The sequence below is a fragment of the Balearica regulorum genome, chromosome 12, assembly GCF_011004875.1.
Source record: "Balearica regulorum gibbericeps isolate bBalReg1 chromosome 12, bBalReg1.pri, whole genome shotgun sequence".
NCBI lineage: Eukaryota > Metazoa > Chordata > Aves > Gruiformes > Gruidae > Balearica > Balearica regulorum.
Genome location: NC_046195.1, coordinates 11,992,547 through 12,016,674, shown reverse-complemented (window position 1 = coordinate 12,016,674; position 24,128 = coordinate 11,992,547). Strand labels below are relative to the sequence as shown.

The following is a 24,128-nucleotide window of genomic DNA, read 5'->3' as shown; positions in this document are numbered from 1 at the left end:
CCTTCAGAGCTGCTATTCAAGTCCTGAAGTCCTACCATGTAGTAGGCACACACCTTTCATGTCTTAAGATTTTGGGATCATCAAGTCCATTTAAAATATAGAGCTGTAGTGTTGACCACAGCAACTTTTCTTCCTGTAGCAGCGTGTCAGGAGCTGACAGAAAAATTCTCTTGCAGGTCTGAGAAATGTAGAAGCAATTTTGTAGGGCCACTTCTTCCATAACTGCTCGTACTCCATTTTAAAGCTGACGGTATGGTGTTATGGTGTACAAAGCAGTGCCACACACAGTCATTGTTATAGTAGAAGGAAAAATATGTATGTAGAGCAATTAACACCACCCCCAAAATAAGGAAAAAGCCTAATAAATGACACATGTCCATCACATACGTGCAAGACAGCGTGGTAAACTCAATGTTCTAGGGCAGGATTTAAATTGGTAGCAGTGTATAATTAAATATGATAAAAATAACTTTCATCTGAAGCATAGTTATGTCCCTTAGAAAATTATTTTGCTCTGCAGTTGTCAAAGCAAGTGATTTTTTTTTTCCCTAGTGTTTACACAGTAAAACTCAGTATGTTGCATGAGTAGCATAATGCTGAATCTTGGGTGAGCATTTCTTCTTCACTGATGTGTATTTTTACCAATAGGTGTTTCTAATTTATCCACTTATTTAAAATAATATTAAAATATGAATATAAATTTAACTCAGTTTTTAAGCAAAGGCAAATATTTTTCCTTCATAATATCTGTAGATAATATTTACTAAAGCACATTGTTTGTACTTTGTTTTTTTTCCACAGTGCTGTGATGTATAACATAGTGTTTACTTTGAAAATTCCACTAAGATTTGGTGATGTGAAATTGAACTGAATACTGCACAGTAATTGGGCCCCTTATCTACAGATTCAGAGACTTTAATTTGGATAGCCAATCTTGCAAGGTTCTTCTTCCCATAGGGACAGGGGACTGTGTCAGCTATTTCAAGGTTCTTCCCATGGGGACAGGGGACAGTGACAGCTATTTCAGCATATTTCCTTTCTCTGCCATTTACCTGCCACCTTTGCTGTGGGAAGGAACAACTACTCTCCTCAAAAGGAGGGGGGGCAGGGAAAGAACTGTGTGCAAACTTAGTATTGCTTAAAAAAAAAAAAAGTAATCTTTACTTTGTTGTAACTGATGTAACCTTTCCTGTCCCAGCTGTGTCTGTTGGGGAGGGACATTTGGATTTTTCAAGAAGGAAATGGGAATACTGCAGTAAAGCTTGTCCTAGCCACCTAGTTCCCTTGTTTTATCTTTTCGTTGTGAAGGACTAAATGTAGTAGGACTAGTTCAACTAGTGAAGGACTGTGAGTTTGAATAGTGAGGGCTAGCAATGTGTTTTTAGACCAAAAGTGACAGTCTACCTCTAATAAATTGTTGTGTATTTTGGCATACTTTAGTTCTTACTCATGCGTACAGTGCCTTAGCATCTGTGCTCTAGGCACATAACAAAGATTTATATAATCCCTGAGGGATTCTACCCCTTTTCTCAGTTCTCATCATTCTTCTTAACCTGGAATATGAGAATTTTCTGTGGGGAAATATGGAGGAGCTGTGTTGTCATACAACTGCAGCAGAAATTGCAAATAGTTGCTGTAACCTTCTTAGTCCCTGGTAGATCTGGGTCTGATGTCATTTCTACCTCCTCAGGAAAAGTGAACAAGCAGTTGATGGAAGAGAGTCAATGTGAATTTTTTTCCCAATAACATTATTGCACCACAGGTTGTTCAAGACATGCTGGGCAGCCTCACTGCATTCTCCAGTCTCAGTTCCAATCATTACATTGCTGCAATTGTCATTAATTGTCAGAGCCACGCTTTTCACAACTTTTGGATGTTTCTATAGACCTTTTGTTGTTGGTACAAGACAAACTGGCACCTTAGCTAGTACCCATAACACTGTTTGCAAAAGAACATTTTAATGGCTGTTGTAATCTTATGTAAGATTACAATAGTGATTAAACCGTGTATATATAAACACCCCTCTTTTAAGTTGCTGGCAGCTTATGCATTAGAACTGAACCTGATGCAAGTGAAATCTGGGAGGATGTGGGTGCTATGTCTGCATGCATTTTAGATTTTTTTATTATTATGTTTGATAAATAATAATAATACTACCTTGGAGGAATGCATTCTTTTCTCATCTCAAAGTCTAATGGATTGGATCTGAAACCATGATGTAGCGAGGATTTCATTTTCCTTTCATTTTAAATAGGCTTAGAAATATATTGAACAACAACAAAAAAAGAAAACCACAAAAGGCAACACAGCTGAAATACCCCTGGCAGAATAACATAATAAAGGTATTTGAATTGTAGTCTGTTAATAAACACTGTGATTTTTGTAATTACTCAGAACTTGTCAGCTGTAAAACATTATGTCTGTATTTGAAGATTGTATTTTCACATTTACTTTTTTTTTTTTTGGAGGAGTGGTGAGTTAATTTACTTGAGCAGAACTGTGTGTATGGGTTAAGAGTAAAATGACATCAGTCTGGACAGTACCCCTAGCTTTCTCGAAAATACAACAGTTATTTGAACTAAATTTATACATATAGATGTTAATACAGACTTTAAAAATAAAAGTTTAGCTGTTACTTTATTATTTTCAAAGTGCTAAAAATATGTTTTAGAACCAGATTAGAGAACTAGATAAAATACTACATTACAGCTAGTCATAGTTAAATGTTAATTAAGATATTGACAGAAAGGATTATTGCCACCTTAAATACTTCCAAATCTGTGGAAAGGTAGATTGCAAACTGCATCTGCATTATAATAATTGCATATTTAGCACTAAATTTTAGATGTAATAACTGTAAGCATTACAGCAAGAGTCAAGGCTAATCCCTTCCTGGCCGTATTACAAAGAGTTGCAAGGCAGGATCTGTCCTGGTTGGCTCTACTGTCTCTTTGCAGCTGCTCTCAGTGGGAGTGCTGGGCTTGCTCTGGCTCCTGCCAGGTCGTAATCACATGTTGCTATCAGAATCGTGATTCTCAGGTGCATGGATGAGGTCCCAGCTCACCTTCCCACTTTGGTTGCAGTATGTTCCCTGTTGCATTTGCCCTTAGGTGCCTCTGCAGGATGCTACATGTCGCATCTCCCCACATCAGATACAAATGTTTATTTGCTAAGGTATACTTTGCTTTCTGTACTTGTCTTTTTCTATAATTACGCTGAAGATTTTAGTCCCAGGCCAGTAAAACTGTCATTCCGCTTGCTCACTGTGGCAGCCTCCAAACCCACTGGTGCTGTTGCGGTCCACATCCAGGCGGTGCTGCCTTGGAGCTCCGTCTCAGCCTGCTTAGACCTCGAGTGGAGGGGGGTGTTACTGAGCAACCCTTATTTCATGCTTCCATGCCAGTGCGATTAAGTTTTATATGTATGTTCAGCTTATTCAAAATAAGAAGCTGTCTTGATTTCAGTGAGATGTGCTTAATCACATCTTTACATGTTTTGTAGGAATTTTTACCCACTAGAAGTAAATCGAGCCTATGTAAGTAGAGAGCGTGAGTAGCCACACATAGCTGTTAGATTTGCTTGTAATCCTGTGATGTTAATTCTGAGGACAGTCAGTACCAAGTGCCTTTCCATACTGCTGAGATATTTTGGTTTAGACTCCACTTTTATTTTTGTGTTGACCTAGATTTTTTTCTTCATTTGGTCGGTGTCCTCCATTGTATTCAGGAAGGCTATCTCCACTATCCAGCAGATGCAGCAATAAACCCAACAACTTATTAGCAAAATCGCAGTCAGCACCTGCTAGGTTCAAATATCATTTTTGCTGCCAAACGAATAATTTATTTACTCCATGTTGCAATAAAAAAGTAACAATAATTGTTTACAAACTTCCAAATTTGAGAACTGGACCCTTCAAAATGAGCTACTGCAATTATCAGTGAGTTTAAATTGAACAGGGTTTTTTTTTTTAAAAAAAAAAAAAGGCTTCCTTAAGGACTATAACACTGAGTTATCTTCCTTAAGGACTATAACACTGAGTTATCTTACAAAACACTCAATCAAGATGATGATGATGTAACCAGATACCCTGGCATAGTTGTGATAGCTGTGGATAGAGGATCTAATGTAACTGGTTCAGAGTGCTTTGGTATGTTTTTGGTGATAATACAGAGTTAAATTTTATGGGAGATTTGAGTTCTTTTCACCCAAGTGGCCGCTCAGCTCATCCAGCATGACTTTCTGTATTATGTATATTGTATAGATTTATGTAGATCTGATGTCTGTTTAATCACTGCCCAATTTAGATCTTAGAATTTCTTGTTATTGTTTTAAGTATGCATAACAGCCCTTTCAAGTGTGACCTTTCTGTTGGTATGTATCTTGGGAACAAAAGAAGGATTTCATAATGAACAGCCTTGCCATAATGAGTCATTATTTTTTAAAAATACAGCAGCTATCTTAAGCAAATGTCATAATATATATTCCATGGTCAGCACCAATTTGGACAAATTAAGCTGCATTCCACACTAAAATGCTGGTGTGCTAATACAAGACAACAATTGTTCTAGTTGTTTCAGTGGGATTTTTTCACTGTTTTCTGTCCAGTCAGGCAAGTTCTCCCACATTGCTTGGGAGATGAAAAGTGACTAGGTTTTAAGTAAGTCAACCTAATTTTGCACAAGTAAGCAAAACAAAGTCAACTATTGGGAATAAAATACATTGCACTCAGAGATTTGTTGTTTGATTTACAGAGATCAAGTTTAGGTGGCTTATTTTATGTTTCATAATTATTTGTAGATTTACATCTCATATTTAAGTTCATCAATGATGAAACGCTGTTACATTGCATCAGCTTAAAGCTCTTGATATAACCAGCTTAATCTCCAGTTTTACTTTCGTGACTTCTTGTGTTGAAATAACAAATGTCATTGTGTAAAAGCCCCTGGGAACATAACATCATAACCTCAAATTAATCTGTGTTACTATCTTGAAATGGCTTCCTAGGGTTATGAACACTTCTGTTAGTTCTGCTGACCATTTAATCTTGTCAAGAAAAGTGCCGGGATACAGAAGTGCATATAAAGTCTACAACTACTGCAGCTTCTCCAGTTAAGATGAGGTTTCTGTATCTGCAGCAGCCCTCCTGTCCTCTTCATTTGTAGTAAAATGCTGTCCTCACTGAAGTTAACAGAAATCCTACAGTTAAATTTAATTGGGATTACAACTTCACCCTCTCCCTTTCCCATATGATCCATGGGATCATAGGACCTATGATTTTGTTGGCTGCAACCCCATGGAAACTTATGTCACAAAACAGTTGCAGACAATTAGGCAAAAGTTACACTTAGATGGTGATCCTGCTGATGGAATAGCACAGAAGGCAGTGACAGTCTGCACAAGTTCTCTGTTCATGTCATCTGTTTGCAAGATGAGATCTTACTGTGCAATGTAATAGCCATCTTCATAATACCATATGTTACGTATGAAGTTTTAATGGTGAAGAGCAACTTTTAAGAAAATACAAAGGGACTGTGTGGATCAATCCAAGAAATAAAATTTTATAAAGTAGAACATATTGTTACATAGCATAATTGAACATAAATCTGGAAAGATTAAATAATTATAAAATAAAGGTTAAATCTAGGAAACTCTAGCAAGACAGCTCTCTAGATACATTTTTGGTAGTTTTATCTCTGTCAGATTCAGATACAGGCTCGCTTACTTTTTCCCGTAACTTGGCTGTTTATTCCTCACAAGAACCTCTATCAAGCAGAAACTTGCTTCTTGTATTAATACATTTTATAAATGTATTTTACCTGGAAGTGCTCAGGAGTCTGCTCCAGAATATCCTTTGCATTTTTCTTTTACAAAGGTACTTAGCCCTATTTTTTTTCCCCTTGCTATGATGTAGGAATATTGATAAAACATTATCAACCATGTTGTAAATAAATCATGCTTGATTTCCATTAAACCAAAGGCAACAGACATATTAATGAAATGTAGGACCATTACATACTGAACACGTGTATGGGAGCTTGTGTTGTTATGCAGCACCATCTTGTACACTCATTTCCCATCCTTCACAGATAAAGAGTCTCAGGGGTGAGCAGTCTCATGGACTTTGTGGGCATTACAATAATTAAACATGATTTAGAACCAGGGCTGCAAAATAAGAGAAACATCCCATAGGCTGTACCGAAACCCATGACTGAGTGTCCCTCCTGCACTGGTACCGACCAGGTCACTACGCGCACGGGCTGATGGAGCTCAGCTGCTGGGGCTGGGCTGGGTGCACGATGGGCCAGCGGCAGCACCAGGCCGTGGTAGGGCCAGGCCTACTACAGGCTTCACAGCCCGGCCCTCTGCTCAAGACGCTTGTGTGACATTTTTAGATTTCTGCCTCTAAATAAATCACAGATTTTTTTTTTTTCCTTTCGATGTTCCAGATAATTTCAAGGACACCGTTGACCCGAGAGTCCCCCGACACCACCTCTGAGGAGACCAAGCCCTGCAATGCACCTGCTGCCCTCGAAGCGCCGTGTACGCGACGGCCTCGGACAGAAGGAATAGCACTACCCCGCTCCCCTCCCCCCCCCTTTTTTTTTTGACGATTTCTTTAATATTTAAGACAAGTCTCGCTTGTTCTCGGGTGGCCAGAACGCGGCCCGGCGACTCACTGGGCAAGGGACGCCCGCCACAACCGCCACACACGAGAAAGGGGCGGTGAGTGCGCCTGCCACCGCTTAGGCGAAGGCGTTCCGCGCGACTTGGGCCCGCCCGGCTTCCGTCCCAGATGATCCCTCCCCGCCGTCCTCGCCCTGCCGCCGTCCCCCCCTTCCCTTCCCTTCCCTTCCCCGCCCCCGGCCGTGGCGTAGCCGGGCTCGGTTTCCGTGATAGCTGCGAGCGGGGCCAGCGCCGCGCTGGGCGTGTGCGGGAGCTCGGCGGGGGAAGCGAGCGCCATGGAGGAGGCGGCTCGGACTCTCCGCCGTCCTTATTAGAGCCGCTGCCCAGCCCAGCTGGAGCCATGGACAAAGCCGACAAGGTGTGGGGGGCGGGCTCAGCGCTGACCGTAAACAGCTGCGGCGGGAGGGGGCAGCGACGTTCCGGCGCCGCGGTGAGGGAGAGGGAGAGGGGCGAGCGGCCGGGTGGGGAGAGGAGAGCAGAGCAGAGCAGGGAAGCGCCGGGGCGGTGGCCCGGCTCTGTCAGACCGCGTCTGCCAGGCCCGTCCCGTCAGGCAGCGGCCCCGGGCCGCCGAGCGGAGGGGCAGGGCGCGGCCTGCCGAGGTCGGCGGGTGGACGGGGACAGGTCGTGAGGGGGGTGCTGTCTTACCTCCGCGCCGAAGAAAGGCCCCCGGGAGGCTTCGGACGGGGCGTTTTCAAGGCTGGAAGCGGGAGCTCGGTGTGTGTTTGCCGAGTTGGTAACACGCCCGCCGTCCCCTCTGCCGGGGCGGGAGGCCGGGCGCTGGCCTCCGGCGAGCGGCGTCAGGCCGTGCCCGGCCCCAGCCCCGGCAGAGCCCGGGTTTGGTCTGTCCGTGTGAGCTGGAAAGCCGTGAGCATATCCCCTTGGTGTTCACAAAGGGATGTGAAGCTCCGTTTTGGCCTTCTCCCTCCTACTCCTTCAGGCTTTGTTTCAAGCTTACGGAATAATTGCAGTTGGTGGCATTTAATTTAAACCTGCCTGGTCACTAGAAGAGGCTTTTGCAGGCTTGTTGAGAGCTTTGCAATGTGAGAGATGTGCCACTCTTGTTAAAATACTGTAAATATCAGGTTCAGACTGAAGTTTTCAGTGTTAGGACACAGCTGATGGTCTCAGCTGGTTAGCTGAGTGGGAGAGAGTTGTGTATAGCTCACTCACTAATTCTAGGTGTCACTGGTTTTTTCTTCAATATTTATTTTGGCTTTGCAAGGTAATCGGTTTGTGTTAGTCTTAAGACCCTTCAAACTGTAGGTATGAAGAAGCTTAAGCTGGGATTTAAGAGTTCATATGATTTGTTACATATATGCAATAAAATGTTTCATCATCAGAAGGTAGTTCTAAAAGATATATCTGAAATGAGCATTACCATCTATAACAACCTGATTTTACTTTTAAGCTTCTGTTTCAGCAAAATGTGTTTAAAATTAATGAATTATTGCTGCTTTTGTAGTTTTCAGCTTTGGCATCTCCAGGGGTTGTAATAGTAGGGTTAATCAATGAAATAACACAACCTGCTGTCGCAAAGGAGATACTGAGTAATAACGCACTCTGTAAAGATATATTGCTTTCATTTTGTACATGTGTCTAAAGAAGTTAGTGAACAGTGTATCTTATTACAGTATGGCTCCCACTGTATCTTTCTTACAAGGCTTTCTGCTGTGTTAATGATTTTAAACTAACTTTTTTTGTGCTTTCTTATTTGCCTTCATGTAGAAAACCTGATCTTATTCTGTAAAAATTACATTGGTCTAATCTGTTGTACTTTTTGCTTTAAAATCTTGGGGTTTGGAGTGGGTTTTTATCCCCCCTTTGGTTCATCTGTAATTAGTGCTGCAGTACACTTGTGAAATATTTATTCCTTCTTGTTTGAGCTCTTCTTTACCAGAGGTCCGCACATGTGCCCCCATCAAACCATTCTCTTTATTTGTTGGAAATAGCTCATGGAAGTTGAGAATCATTGTGTTATTCAGTGTAGTGTTCACTCTGTGTGATTATTTTAACTAAATGCAATATTTCAACCAGGAGGTGCAGTTAAGCTCTTTGAAGCAGGAACCATGTTCTTGTTTATACTGTTTGCAGCATATCTAGTCCTGTTGGCTCGTTAATCCACTAGTGAGGCTTCTAGGCAGACAAATAATTAATATCTGATGAGTTTCTAAAATGAATCAACTATCTTGTTGCTTTTGTCTTCTCACTATACAGTAGCATCTTAATTAGGGGATCCCTAAATGCTTTGGGTTTGAACCTTTTGTGCTGTAAGAATTGAATGTAATCTCCTTTACCAGTGTAAGTGTTTGGTAAGGTTGCATCAGTTTTGTGCGCTGTTTCATCTTTTCTTTGATTTGGACTCCCTTCTGCACCTGTGTTGCACGGCATCTGATAAATGAATGTTAAAGCAGGCAGATGTGTGTTAACAGTATTTAACCTCTTCTCCCCTTTCACTCAGAAGACTCTCTCAGCCACAGCATGGTAACTGTACATGCTGATAGGAATACTTACTGTGGAATTAGAATATGAGGGAGTAGAAATAGTGTACTATGTTACAGTACTTAAAGAGTAAAGATGAATTGCAAATGCTTTTGATGGGGAGTGTATTAGAACAAAGGTTTGTGGTGTTGGCTCAATAAATGAGTATGAGATGTCATGTGCCAAGAACATTTGGACACCTAAATGACAAAAAGATGTCACTTGTAGATTGCCCTTCAGGTTTCTGTTACCTAAATTCTGGTATGACTTTGCTTGTTATAATATGCTCCATGATATTTTTGGCAGCTGATGTAGAAGAAAACTTAATAAAATAATTGTTTTTAAACAGCTTTATGATAGGACATGTTGTGATTTTTGTAGTGCATGTGGAAGTTTACTTCTGTCTATGCCAGAACTGAAACTGTTCCCATTAAAAAGAGTATGAGTTTCAGCAGTTAAGTGTAGGTTACTTTCCTACAAGAGATAAAATTCAGCAGGTGACCTCTGGCACTCTTTCTGTTGAAGCTGATTGTGGTAGAAACCTAAAGAGAAACAACTTCCCTTCTCAGAGGTACTGCTGTGCTTTGATTTTTCTCAGTGTTACACATTTGTCTTGCCCTATGATTAAGACATTTGGTGCAGTTGAGAAATCAGGTGAAGTTGCAAAATCAGTGACCTGTGTTTTGTGTTAGTATTGCTTAAAGACAGCCTGTTCTGCTTGCCTCTATTATTCTTGACCATTCAACAGTTGGCTTGATAATATGCTTGCCATAGAAGTAGATCTAGATCAGTGCTTTGTGCTCTTTAGCCTATCCAGTTTCCTTCACTGTTTCTTACACATGGTAGAATTTTCAACTGAAGCAAACTGGAAAAGGTCAGTTTTCTTGTGATACGTGTTTTGCGTGTTACTTTCTCTTGAACCTTGAAATTACAGAAGAATTGGGGTTTTTTGAGGTTTGTATTATCTTTTAATAGAATATGTTCTCCAGTGAATTTAAATGTTATGGATAAGATATATGAACATAACTTTTTGATTACAAATTTGTTTATCACTGACTGGTTTGTGGAGATGAGGAAGCTGATTTACATGAATGGTTTGTACTAATACTTTTAGTACATAGGCTACAAAGCGCTTAGATATTACTAGTTCACATTCATAGTGTGAGTTTAGAAGTTTATATACTGTTAAATGCTCTAAACTAGATAAGCAGAGAGGATCCTGTTGGTAGCTTTTTTTTTAATCTTTGGACAAACTTTGTAACTGTAAATACTATTTTCTCCTTTTTTCTAGAACATTCTGGCTTTGAGTTTAAACATGCTGACTTGTCATGTTGTGCCACATGCTCATTTTCTACATATACATAAAAAATTTTAATACTTAGCTTTCTAATATTCTGAGCACGGTGCTTCCTTCTGTGAAAGGGAGGAGAATTATGCATGGTTCCCTTATGAGCTGAGGCAAAAGGGAAAGACTAACTTCATGGTGTATTTGCTGTAAGTGTTGCATCAAAATTACTATGTTTAATCCAAATAGGGAGGATTAAATTTTGTGCTGTGTTAAATGGCCTGCTGCTGGTGTTTCCAGTTGGACTGCATATTTACAATTCCTGAAGTATCTGCCACTTAGAAGTAACTAATTATAGAAACAATGACTTCCATATTTGTAAAAGTTTCTCTTTAAAATAGATGAAATGTGACCTGTCTTACTACTAACATGACTTTTAAGTTAAGTTTGGAAATCCAAAATTCAGAGGCAAAGTTGCTTATTCTAAAAAAAAAAAAAAAAAAGAACTTTGAGCTATGTTTTTCTTACACTTGTGATGAGACTTGTTTCCAGACTTTGAGACAGTAAACCAGCTGATTTTTATTATAGCCCTCTGAAATGTGGCATCTGTGTCTATTTTCTCACCCTGTAAATGGTAAGATTGATATCCAAGTGTTGTCTTCTAAGAGAGCAAGCTGACAGAGATCCTATTTAATGGAAAATGCTGCATGACGTTAAGCTACAATGAACAAAAACTTTTCTAAGATTAAATATACAGTGCTATAACTATAGGACAAAGTTTACCAGTCTGTTCCTGCTTGTGTCATCTTCTGTCTTTGCAGCTGTTGATGACTACAGTAGCTTTTATATAGGAAACAAAGGATTGCTTCAGTATATATGCTGTCTTGAAAGTTGTAATTGTTGGACTGAAATATGTAATGAGCTACTGCGAAACATTTTGTAAATTGAAACTAGGGATATCTACAAAAGAGACTTCTGTATAAATCTTGGTTTCTTTTGAAGGGGTGTGCTTCCATTAATAGGCAACTGATTGAAAATCTGATGCTTCAGCATGACAAATTTATATTTAGAATCCAGTGGCTATCAAAGGCCAATTTCAATCAAGCTTTGTTTAGCTTTGTGATGTGAAAGAGTGAATAAACATGAAAAAGTTGCACCCTGTAATAAAATTAAGTTTAGTCGTGCAATATTTGCAATATTTGCCTTCAGATTGCCTGATCACAAATGTATATTACTTAATATTAACTATTTAGGGTCTGACCCTGCATTTACTGATGTCAGTGACAGTGTTATTTTTTTAGTGAATACAGGCTAGAATAAATCTCAATACTGTGAGAGCAATTAGAGCATAAATTAGTATCACAAGTGCTCTATTGTAAGGATTAGTAGAAGTGTAGGAACCTTCCCTCAAATTCTCTAGTGTTTGACAAATGTTTCTGTCTAATTCTTCTTGTTTGTTTGTGGTTACAACCTAGTGGCGTGATCTGTTATCTCTGTTTATCTGCACTTACCATTCCATTTGTGTTGTGTGGATGGACTCTTTGAGGAATTGCGTTCCTACATGCTTGCATGCACTTTGGTTTATGCGCTTAATATTTGCTTCTGAAACAAAATGCCATTTTTAACAAAGGATCTCATCTCTTATTTTGGAGTTTACTTCGGTTGTCATTGGTTGCGTTTTCCACTGAGTCTCAAGCATGTCAACATGCTATTTAAAAAAACAAAAACAATGACAACAAAATGTTTTATTTGGCATTATTATTTCTGTATCTGGCCAAAGAAGCACAGAGACAACCTGTTAAAAGAAATAAGAACTCTCACTTGGAGATATCTTTTACTTGTCCGGTGCAATGAGTATTACAGCACCTTTACTTAATACTAAATTGACCATTCTTTTCTTTTGTTTTTTGTTTCACTTTCTCTTCTTACGCTGTTAAGGGAATGCTGTTTCTGTTTGTTCTGACAACATATTAGGAGCCAGGAGACCTAAAATGCCATTTATTAAAAAAAACGAGTTACTTTGCTGTCTGTCTTCACCAACTCTTTCTCCTCGCTGAGAAAAACGTAGTCCTAAAAAAAAAAAATAAATCTGTGTAGATTACTTTGGGCAAATTACTTAGCATTGCCATTTTGTTTCCGTCACATGTTAAACAAAGCCACTAGCCATCTGTGAAATGTACTGAAATGTCTGGATAATCACATTGGAGAGTTATGTCTGTTTATATTTTGTGTTGGTTAGCGGTCTGACCTGACTTAGTACGTTTGTTTCCCCTTTTTGCTTTAAGTGTAATAAAGTTTACTGTCCTCATCTGAAGACATATCCTATGTAAAAAGGAACTTTGAAGTATTTCAGAGGGACTGGTAAAATACTATAAGGAAGCAATATGTTGAAGTTAACTTTGTTTAGTTGGTAATGCACTTACACTGTCTTTGTTTTCTACCCTGAAGTGGAAATGAGGCTTTCTTGTCTGATGAAATCTCTCAGTTGTGCTGAGGATTCCTCGTATTATGTTTGCAGAATGATTTTTTTGAAACAATGCAAAATTAAATCTAGAGGTTTACCCAAAATTCTTTCTACTGAAACGAGTTTCTTGGAAGCATTAAAAAAAAAAACAAAAAAACCTCCACAAACCGAACAAACCTGTAGGTACAGATTAAATTGCACAAGAAAACAGTGTTTAAGGTATAATGTATGTAAAAGACTTTTGAAATGCAGTGTTGATTCCTTTAAATAACAGACACTACCAAAGTTCTGTAGGCAAAAAATGAAATTAACTTTCAAATACACCCATATGTGTTTACAATTACAGGATAGGCTGTATCTTTATTATACCACTGTATGTAAGCTAAATATGTTATGAGCTGTACAGAAAACGGTAATTAAATATATCGGCCAATTGCTCTGTCATAGCAATAGTTAATTGTTACCTGTATAAGAGACGGGGCAACAGGAAAGCAAACATTAAAGTTCTAGTTTGAGCATCTTAGTTGCTTAAACCTAGCAAAATCAAGCAGAATCATTCAAATGACGTTTTCCTAAATCACGTGATAACAGAGTGGTTTTGGTTTTTAAAATAAATTTAAAGAAAAAAAACCATAAAAGATATATATGAAATTCTATTTTTACTGGAAAGATTTCAGTAAATCAAATTTTACCCAAAATACTTGGATGGAATAGTAAGGTAGGGCTTATCGTCACAAATTGACAAGAAATACTTTATGGGAGTCATTCAGCTCCTGCTTTGATCAGTTATATCTTCTTTTTTAATACTTCATGTGAAAGACTGTTCTCTCATAATACTAATAATGAATGATGAAATAGTACAATATCACAGAAATCATTGTCATGAGACCATTCTGCAAGTCTGCCATTAAGGAATGATTTTTTTTTTATTTCCACATCAATCTCCCAAAATAATATAGGGAAAGAGGAGACAGCCAGACAGGAAAGACCTTTAAAATAGGGAATCTTATCCCACCCTGAATCATGAATAAAATGTTTTGACTATTTTCTGAGCCAGTACTAGAATGGTTTATAATTAGTATCTTGGCTAAAGTTCACTTGACATGTTACTGGGAGATGGTGACCAGGAGATTAGGAATAGTTGTTTGAAAGTTTTCAGTGCTTCATTAAGAATACCGTACTTGTAAAGCACTCATCCTAGTTTTACCGTTGAATTTTCTGTGGATGAGACAGCCTTGGTGTGTTCCTTTGATGTTTATGCCATCTAGTTTTGTAGGCCAGTCCACAACTGAATCTATTCTTAAGCAGTATTTTTGCCTGGCAATCTTGAAATAGCCTGAAGAAACCCTCTTAGTTTTCAGGGAGGGATTTCAGCATCGGTATTTCTGTCGTTTATTATGTGATCACTGTACATAAGTGATTGATCCCCATGGTGCTGTGTGGTGAGGAGGATGCCTTGGAGTTTTGCAGAGGGTAGGGGAGTTGCCCGGCAGCTGAGGGATGTGCCTGAGGTCAGAGAAGCAGCTCTGAGTAGAGCAGGGTGTTTGATTTGTGTTGCACAAGTTGGGTGCTGCTGCTGGAACTGCACCATAGCTTTTCCTCTGAATTTAATGTCAGGAGTTGAAATAACAGTAACGTAGAAGGAAGGAATGTTCACCTACTACCTAATGATCAAGCAAGGCAATTAATATTAAGGTGATTGTTCCACTGTAACACAAACCTTGTTGCACAGCAGGTAGTGATACTTCTGTATTGGTGCTTATGGCCATAAACATTTTCAGAACAGTCATTAATAACCACTTTTTTGACAAGGGACAGTGTATCTTGTCACTTGCTAAGATAAACTTTTTTCCCCCTGCCACTGTAGTTCTGCTTTTATCCTTTTATTTATTTTTTTGATGTTTTGTTTTCCTTTTTTGGTTGCTGCCAAAACTTTAGGTCTCTTATGCCACAATTTTCTCTGTGAATGACGGCAGTTCTTATTAAATAAGCATATCAAAGCAGAGATTCATTTTGTTGGAAGGGACATTTCTACTTTCCCAGCACATTTTGACATGTCCAAAGACAGAGAAGCTTCCCAAGAAATGGTTAAAAATGATCATAGTTCACGTTTTTTGCCCCCCCCTCCCATTTTTTTACGATTTTTTTGAATTCTCAGTTTAATCATAAACAACCTTTGGCCTTGGTCACTGTGGCTTGCAGAATGTCCTATTATCAAAGTTGTTAATGATGTTACTTTGACCTCAAGTTAATACTTGCAGACATCCTGCAGACAATGGTCTCCTATCCTAAACGATGTTACACTTGGAAAGTTTTCTCCTGTGTTTGTAAAGGTCACTTTTAGTGAGGTGCACAGTATTTGGAAAACGTGAGTGATGTTTAAAGAGAAATTATTTGGTGAACTGTTGTTTACGGGAAGTAGCTAATGGTGAAATTTGAGGTAATACTGCATAAAATCTCATGAAAGAAGTATGAATTAGCAAATTTGATAATGGAAGGGTAAAAATAAAAACAGAGGCACCACTTTGTATATAATAACACTTTTTGTAGAAGTTTGATTCTGCTTGTACAAGTCATCCAAATAGCTGTTACAGAGTGACTGTCTTTGCAATTACTTAGTTTGAATGTCATATTTGGAGTTGAAAAGAATGCATTGAGCAAAATTTTTGGTTTAATTTTTGAAATTGATAGGGAATTCTAATAATACAATCATAAGTAATACATTGAAAATATGTCTATTATAAAAATATAATGCATCAGTCACTGGTAGTAATGATGATTTAGTAGTGAATATAATACTTAAAATATAGGGGGCTTTTACAGTCTCAACTATGGTTTTCAGTTGGTTTTCAACTCATTTGGTAAATTACAGTGTAACTTATGGTCTTAGTAATTTACTTGATGATGATTCTACTTTTTGCTCAGTAGTTAAATTTTCTGGTAAGTAAGTGTCAGACTAACTAAAAGATCGAATACTCGACATGAGTGGGTCTTAACCTCACTTTTTCTAGTTCAGTCTGATACATTAAAGTACCTACTCATCAAGTATAAGTAGCTTTTGTTACTGACTGGGACAACTGTATTTTCAAAATATTTTTTGATTTGCCCCTCCCACCTCCTACACCTCCATGCTGCTAAGCAAATATGGGTTCTTAGTTTAAAAAAACAATTTTGGGGTAGGTTTTTTTTTTATAAGTTTATAGATTGAGATACTGGACTCTGGGTGGAGTCTGTCTCTGGGTGGATTGTGGGTAAGGACATGAACTGAGAAGGGTGTGGACATCGGAGTACTTGCCATGATATTTTCAGAGCTCCCGTTGTTTAAGTGTTTCTGTGCATGTGGATGTTCTATAGGTAGTGGCAAGGATATAAGACTGTCCTCAGCACATGAAACCTTCAAGCTTTCCTTTTTGTAAAATAAGAGCATGTACTCATACAGGTTATCTGTTGCCTTTGGAATTCTTTCTTAGACAAATGGAAGGAAAAGTTTGTGGAGTCCTTGCCTCCTTTGGAGAGAATCTTATTAGAAATTGGTATTCTATGAGATACTAATATGAGACAAATATAATTAAGCTGAAATCTTTGTACAAAAAAAGATGCTTTTTGACTGAATAACTTATAATGGAATATAGAATTTAAGGGTACTTTGGATCTGCAGTTGTCTTATTGAATAGAGCGTTTTTCATTATTTAAGATCCAGCTATTCCATACAAGACCAAAAGCGTGGTTAAAACCACCTTATAAACTGTTGAGGACACCTTCATGATGGGAGGAGATATTTTTTTTGAAAGCAGACTTTAAAACTTATGTCTAAGCAGTCTTTAATTCCTTCTTCATGGCGAAATTTAATCATTCTTAACACTTTAAAATTTGTTAAAATTGTGCAGATGGAATGTGCGTGTGGGGTTCTTCTGTGATACACCATCTATTTTAGCAGTAAACCTATGGCTTACTGCTGAAAAATCTTTTTTATAATTGCCTAGGAACGTGGTCAATTTTGTAGAGCAGGCCAGGCATTACTACGTCTTCCGTATGTTAGTTTCACTTATGAAAGCCTACACAACTGTGTTCCACCTACAGCGCTAATTTGATTTCTTTCTGTGCTCAGACTAGTATATCCTCTGCCAGATCTGAACTTCAGTCCCTTTAAAATTAATTAGTGTTTGTATTGCACTTTGAAAATGTAAAGGTTAATACAAATGCTAAATGTTGGTGATCTGTATTACACCCTGGTTGATTGGAAAGATGTAACAAGTGCTTGTCAACTGTTTTCCACCTCTTTTGGTTTACTGCAGAAATCCTGTAGTCTTGTCATCCATTTGCCTGCTATTTTGTGCTATTTGTAATTACCATACAACTTTATGAATCTAAATTTTCCTAAACAATTCATGATTTGTATTTAATGAAGACATTATTTATTTTCTCTTTCTTAAGAATGTCAAGCTGTCAGCTGAAGTAGAACCATTTATTCCTCAGAAGAAAGGTCCAGAAACACTAATGATCCCAATGGCGCTTCCTAATGACAGTGGAGGAATTAATGGCATGGAACCAACTCCTATCCCTAGCTACCTGATCACTTGCTATCCATTTGTACAGGAAAACCAATCCAATAGGTAATAAGTGGTTGTGGTCTTCATGGAAGATGATCTATTTTTAAATGAGTTTAAACTTTTGGTAGACTTGAGACGAGTCGGTGACTGTTGGCTGTATATTAATTTTGTTCGCCATATGTAATCTTCTGACTCTTCATGGGTGAGGAGGAAATTTCTCTGTCTCTGATCTCTTTTTTTTTTTTTTTTTAAACTTATTTCCTTCCCTCTACTTTATTCATATTCTTTGCTGCTTTTCTTTCCCTGGCTACAGAGGTCTGGTACAAATCCCTCACAAAGTCACCTGCCGTGCTCTTGCATCTTCCAGGGCAGTCAGGAGGTCTGTGTCTGAATCTGTGGTGCTGAAGCAAGGCTCCAGGTGTCCAACTTGGATCCTGCCATGGCGCAACAGTATGCAGCTGACACTTGTTTTGAGTGTAGCTGTATCTAGTTTTCTTTGCATAACTAGTTATAATACACTGCATCTAGGAACTCTTTATTCTAGTCCAAATATGTTGTTCCCTGAATGCACAACTTCAATGTTGATTATTTTGTATGGAAGACATAAAAAATTATTGCTGTTTGGTTTTGAAAAATGTACACGATGTTTGCTGAAGACAGGACTTTAGTGCTGCTGCACTTGAATAGGTAAGAACAAAAATAAACCTTTAGCAACTGCCTACTGCAGATCTGTAAAATTAGCCTGAATTTTTGCTTTTTTCCTATTCTCTTTCTCTGATATTTGGGCCTCTGCATTTTCCATGTAGAAGGTCTCCTGGTCTCTTGGGGGTTTGAAAAGAAAGAGAATGGGGTTCATGCTTTCCAAGGGGGTGGTCTTGTATTGTGCTGTGTCACAAACACAGGCAGAAGTCTCCACACTTGGTTTCGGTCATAAGTTTGTGAATGCCTGTTTTCATGCATGCTTCTTAAGGCATGTGTTTTCATATGAATTTTGAACGAGAGGTGAGTTGCCAACTTAATATGCTCAAGTACTTGGCCCTGAGTTAGCTACAGAATGTCACTGTTCCATGTGTCTGCTAGCTTACCTTGTGTAAGCTTAGGTATCTACTTAGGTTATGTGTGTTTTCTGAAACAATGAAATTGTAATGGGTCGGAAATACTTGTCAAAGGAAATGCCTACATTTTATTTCTGAGTTTGTTATTAGAAATTTAATAAGTTTACACAAATGCAAGATCAACAAAGATATTTGTTTTTGTGCTTGAATGTAATGTGAGCTTGTGAATCATTTAATTGGCATCTCTAAGAAGTCCTATTAAGTTTAAGTTCAGTTATTAAAAGCTAGGAGCTCATGAAACAAATAAGTTGTGGTTATTTGTTGTTTGATTTGGTTTTGTTTGGTTGCTTCTTTAAGGGGATGATAGAGGTCTGAATTTCCTTGAGAGGGGGAAAAACTTACTGAGCAGTTGTCTTTCCTTTTGATTTTTACAGACAGTTTCCATTATACAACAATGACATCAGATGGCAGCAACCCAACCCAAATCCTGCAGGACCATACCTTGCTTATCCTATAATATCTGCACAACCACCTGTTTCTACAGAATATACGTATTATCAGCTGATGCCAGCCCCATGTGCTCAGGTCATGGGTTTCTATCATCCTTTCCCTGCCCCCTATTCTGCACCCTTTCAAACAGCAAATGCTGTAAATACAGTTACTGCAGAATGCACTGAGCGTCCCAACCCATCGGGCCAGGTCTTTCCGTTATCCAGTCAGCGGAGCAGAAGCGGTAACAGGGGACCAGTCATACAAAAAGTAAGTCCGTTTTAATAGGCTAAGTAGAACTGTATAAAGAACATATCTTTGCATGGGAAGCAGGCATCTTGTTTGAGCAAGAAGAGATATGTCAGTAGTATCAATGGAAGGAAAGGTGGGTAGAAGAGGTGTTAGTCGGAGAGTAGAAATACTGTCTACAGAGATACTTTGTGGTAAGATACTTGGTGAGTTTTATAAAGCCTGCAAGTATAATGTGGGAAACTCCCTTCCACTGCCTCTCTGCTAGTTTGATCTGAGCTTAGAATTACTTCATTAGAGAACAAAGGAAGTATACCCATACTTTCTTTACCTTTTTTTGATACTTCCACTTCATAACAGTTCATGCAGAAAATACTGCAGAGGTTAATAAATCAAATACTTTTATGAATGTTTCCCTTAATCTCTTGTCTTTAAACATGTGGCTTCTGTAGAGAGCATTAAAACTTTAATTACTTTGATTGCAACTATGAAGTCAAATCATATGACTTATGTGTATGTGTGGCTGATCTTTGAAAACAGCAACAGCAGTTACAGACGCATGTAAAAAATAAACGTCCTCCAGTGAAAAATGTCGCCACTCAAAAGGAGACTAGTTCATCAGGTCCTGAGAACAGATCAAAGATTGTTTTGTTGGTTGATGCATCACAGCAAACAGGTAACTTCTTTCTTGTGTTCTGGGTGTACAAAATAACTAGAACTACATGTCAGTTACCATCTTTCCTAAAAGAAGGTGAACCTGGTTTAGATGTGGCTTTTAAGAGAAATCTTTGCAGATCAGAAAGCTAAGAAAAAGTGCTGATGGTTACAAAGACCTACTCAATATGTCACATTATTAATGTTGCAATGATATGGTACTCCTGCAGAGACTTTGCCACTGTCAAAAACACCCTTCTTGGAGTAGATTATTATTAATAGTTGGAGCCAAACATAACTTGCTTAAATTCAATGCTGTTTTTAATTTTATTAAAAGGAAATTGTTGTCATGTGCAAAGACTTCGGCTTTTTCCATTTCTTTTTATGATGTGTAGATTTTTCATGTCTTTAACAATTCCTGCATGAGTAATTATATTTTTATTGTTTCTTGCAGACTTTCCTTCAGATATAGCTAATAAGTCACTTTCTGAGAGCGCATCTACAATGCTTTGGAAATCAAAAGGCAGGCGCAGAAGAGCTTCTCACCCTGCTGCAGAGTCCTCTAGTGAACAGGGTGCAAGTGAAGCAGACATTGACAGTGACAGTGGCTATTGTAGTCCTAAGCATGGCAATAACCAGGCTGCAGCCATGACTTCAAGAAATACAGATTCTTGTGCAATGAATGTATGTAAACATAACGGAATAACTTAACTATATTTGTCTCCTACAGACTAATAAAAATTACTAAAAATTTTTTTTTCCTTTTCAGGTTGTAGAACCATCAATAAATACAAGTAAGCATTGTCTTAGCTGGTGAGCTATTCTAATTTTGGCTGGGTCACTTTTGTATTTTTGCTTTACGTTTTGCTAGGAACATCTCTCAATCTACTTGCAGCATGCTACTCTAACTGATCCGATACTTCTAAAGATACATCTTTACTGTGATTTTCACCATCTCCACCAAGAATCCCATTACTTCTTGAATGAACAAGCGTATAAGTAGCTGTCGCTAATGACTTATCAACGATTGCCTTTCTTTAGAGGACTAAGGGCCAGAGGGTCCAACGGAAGCATTCAAAGCTGTGCTTTTGTTGTATTTTATCCTTAAGCTTCCTTACCCTGGTGGACTTCAGTTCATACTGGGTAGTAGTAGAGCCAAGGAGTTCTTATTCTCTATTTGAGTAGTACTGATATTTTTCTAGAAGCTTTAGAGTACTGTAACATGAACAAATACTTTGATTAGTCTGGTGGTAGTGGGTAACACTAATTGCTTTTATTTATGACTGGACTGAAATTGCTATGGATGTGAACCTGGGATTTCCTTTGACTGCTTCCTGATAATCAGTTGTTGGCAATTTGAATGTCTGACATCTGACTCTTCCATAAAGGCAATTCTGCTAACTTCTAGAAATAGCTACAGAAGTAAATGCTGTCAGAGGAGAATTAGAGAATTACACTTTCTCAGAGAACTTTATTTGTATCAAAATTGTGTTCCTGGCTCTGGTGGCCTGTGTGTCATTATGATGCGTTCTGTCATACTAATTAATTTTTTCATAGGTGGCACTTCTCTTTCAGCTGGTATAAGTTGGACTAATGTAAATTCCCAGGCAACTCAAAAAAAACCATGGATTGAGAAAACTCAGACATTTTCAAGAGGTGGAAGACAAGCTGAGCAAAGAAATAGCTCACAGGTATGTTGCTAATGGTTCTAAATTCAAGTGTTCTGTTTCTGGAAATATATGAAAATAAGGAATTTGAAATAGATTATAGAATTAACATACAAGGAATAGTTAATGGAAACAGGGAATGAAAAGCATGGAAACTCAACCTAAAAGTCCAGTTGTACACGTATACCTTGTATGTTTCTTGAAATAGCACTATATCATATAATTTCACGCACTCAGCAATCTTCTGCCTATAGCCTGTTCTTTATATGTATCTACCTAGGAAGAACATTACATATATAAAGTAACTTCTGAAATGAAGACAGTGTGGGTGTAGAAAAGTTAGTTCACTTCTTGACCCGCTCACACTTCAGAAGCAAAAAAAAACCAAACAACTTCCTAAAGAAGGATTCTGATGTGATGATGAACTAGAATCCTGTGTTCTCACTCCTGTTGTCTTTGAAACTTTTTTTATTAGTAGTAAATGAATTAAAATTGTTTTATGCTAAAGCTTGAAGAATATGTTTCTGTGAAACTTCCTTCAAGCAGGACAGGATTTCTGTAACTAGTATGTGAGGAGAAAGTGGCCTTCCTAATTTTGATAGTCTAATGTAATTTTGGGGGGTGCAGAAGGGGATAAAGAGAAAGCTGAAACATCTGCCTTTGCTTAAACATAGGTTTTGGTTGAATTCAGTTATTGCAGACAAGAATAGCTCAGCTTGAAGTAGGAGCTTTATTATGGGCGTGCTTGTATGCACAGTTATATGTGAGCTAACTTGCCCTGCTTAGTTTTTTAGATGGAATTGTTAATTTGTCTTGAATCTTCCCATTTGATATCTGTGGGTTTATTATATAAAGAAGCTTGTTGATGCTAGTATCTGGCAGTGTAGCAGTTCTAAATCTTTTTATAACCTGTAGTCAAATCGGAGGCTTTTAGAAGCCACTATTTGTGGTTTATGGCATTGGGAGAGTAGGAAGAACCAGATTTCCTTTCATCCAGTCACAGTCTAGACTCTAAATCTGGCAGTTATTTCAGATATTTAAAAACAAAGCTGGCACAAAGAGTTTTAAATGAGGTTTCCCAAGCCAAATTCACTGTACCTCAAGGCAGAATTGTTCTACAAACTAGTTTCCTTTGAAACTAAATTTGTACCAGGTCTGTAGGAAATTTTTTTGAGAAACACATGAGAAATCCAGAATTTCAGATTCAAATCATACTTTGCTTTCAGTCAACCAGTCTTGCATATGGGTTTCCACCAAGCTTTCAGCCATACACAGAAGAATGTTTATACCACTATACTGAGGTCTCTGGTTGTTAGAGAACCTGTGCATTGGCATAAAATGTGTTGAAAAGGCAATAATTGCATGTGAAATAACTATGTAGTGGGAAAAAGTTCTTTTGATCATGGTTACAGACAGTTTCTCAGAATTCATGTCTGAGTTTATATAGAGTCACCAGCAACTCTTGTGGTTTTCATTGTTTGGCCAAAAGGACCCTATTTTTTTCAAATTAGAAATTGATAAGATACTGTTTTGGGCCTGGGGGTGTGTGTGTGAAATAAACTGATACAATCTGTAGAATACATTTGTGCAGGTTTAAAAACAAACAAAACCCAAAAAACCCCCACCAAAACTCAAACACCACCAAAACACAGCTTATTAAATCTAATTCTGTAAAAACTGTACCTTCTTAGTTGCTAATCAGCAGACATGAGAATGCCTTACATGCATGCACACACGTCTCGAAAAATTGAAATTGCACAATATCAATCAATCATTATTTTCAGTCCGGTTTCAGATGCAGAGACCACAGCACATCTTCAGAAAGAAGGCAGAATTTGCAGAAACGACATGAAAAACCTCTAACTACAAGCCAGCCAAGTAGAACAGAGCAGAGTCCTGAACCCCTGTATTTTGAGGTAGTGTTGTCTGAAAACTGTATCTGCGTTTTATAGTGATGCAAGTTGTGTGTGGAATAAGTGATATTCTCAACGGGGAGAAGTTGCAAAGCATCTCACTCCAAGAGGTGTACAATATAGTATACTAATATAATATGATGCTTTCATTGTGTATGTACAAAGACTTGTATTTGGGTGTTGTAGAAAATACAAGAATTTAGAACTATCTGTGATTGACAAATTAGATAAGTAACTTAAGTAACTTTCTGTTCACTTGTGAATAAAAATTACTGTGTTCTCTGGTTTTATACCTCTTCCCTCCTAATTGTAATTAGACTTGTTGAGTATAAAATGTTAATAAATTGTTGGGTTTTTTGAAAAAGGTTCTTTGGATACAGAAATGCTTTGTTATTTTTTCATAATTTTCTACTTGTGTCACTTTTAAGCCCTTCTAGCTTATGTGGGACTTAAAGATTCAATTCATTCTTCTAGCTTCAGTGATTTCAGTTGATACTTTTCATGTGACTTTTGGTTCCATTCTCCTCATTCTTAGTTTGTGTATTGTTTAGGATGAAGATGAATTTCCAGAGCTAAATAGTGACAATGGCAGCAGCAAAAGTAGTAACATCCAGCAAAAGATTTCACCCAAAGTAGTAAG

At 38.0% G+C, this 24,128-nt stretch overlaps 1 protein-coding gene across 4 annotated transcripts in view; it reads left to right on the top strand.

Moving 5' to 3' along the window:
* The first annotated feature begins 6,735 nt into the window (after positions 1-6,735).
* The window catches only part of SECISBP2L (SECIS binding protein 2 like), a 30,944-nt gene continuing 13,551 nt past the window's right edge, over positions 6,736-24,128 (top strand). The window contains exons 1-9 of one of the 4 annotated variants that reach the window (XM_075764993.1): positions 6,736-7,042; positions 17,346-17,524; positions 18,951-19,275; positions 19,795-19,930; positions 20,363-20,592; positions 20,678-20,702; positions 21,466-21,599; positions 23,360-23,491; positions 24,040-24,123. In XM_075764993.1, coding sequence (XP_075621108.1) covers positions 6,794-7,042; positions 17,346-17,524; positions 18,951-19,275; positions 19,795-19,930; positions 20,363-20,592; positions 20,678-20,702; positions 21,466-21,599; positions 23,360-23,491; positions 24,040-24,123 — 1,494 coding nt within the window. In that variant the 5' untranslated portion in view covers positions 6,736-6,793. Of the gene's footprint in view, positions 7,115-17,345; positions 17,525-18,950; positions 19,276-19,794; positions 19,931-20,362; positions 20,593-20,677; positions 20,703-21,465; positions 21,600-23,359; positions 23,492-24,039; positions 24,124-24,128 lie in introns of all 4 variants that reach the window. The other 3 variants (XM_075764996.1, XM_075764994.1, XM_075764995.1) reach the window with 3 other exon arrangements.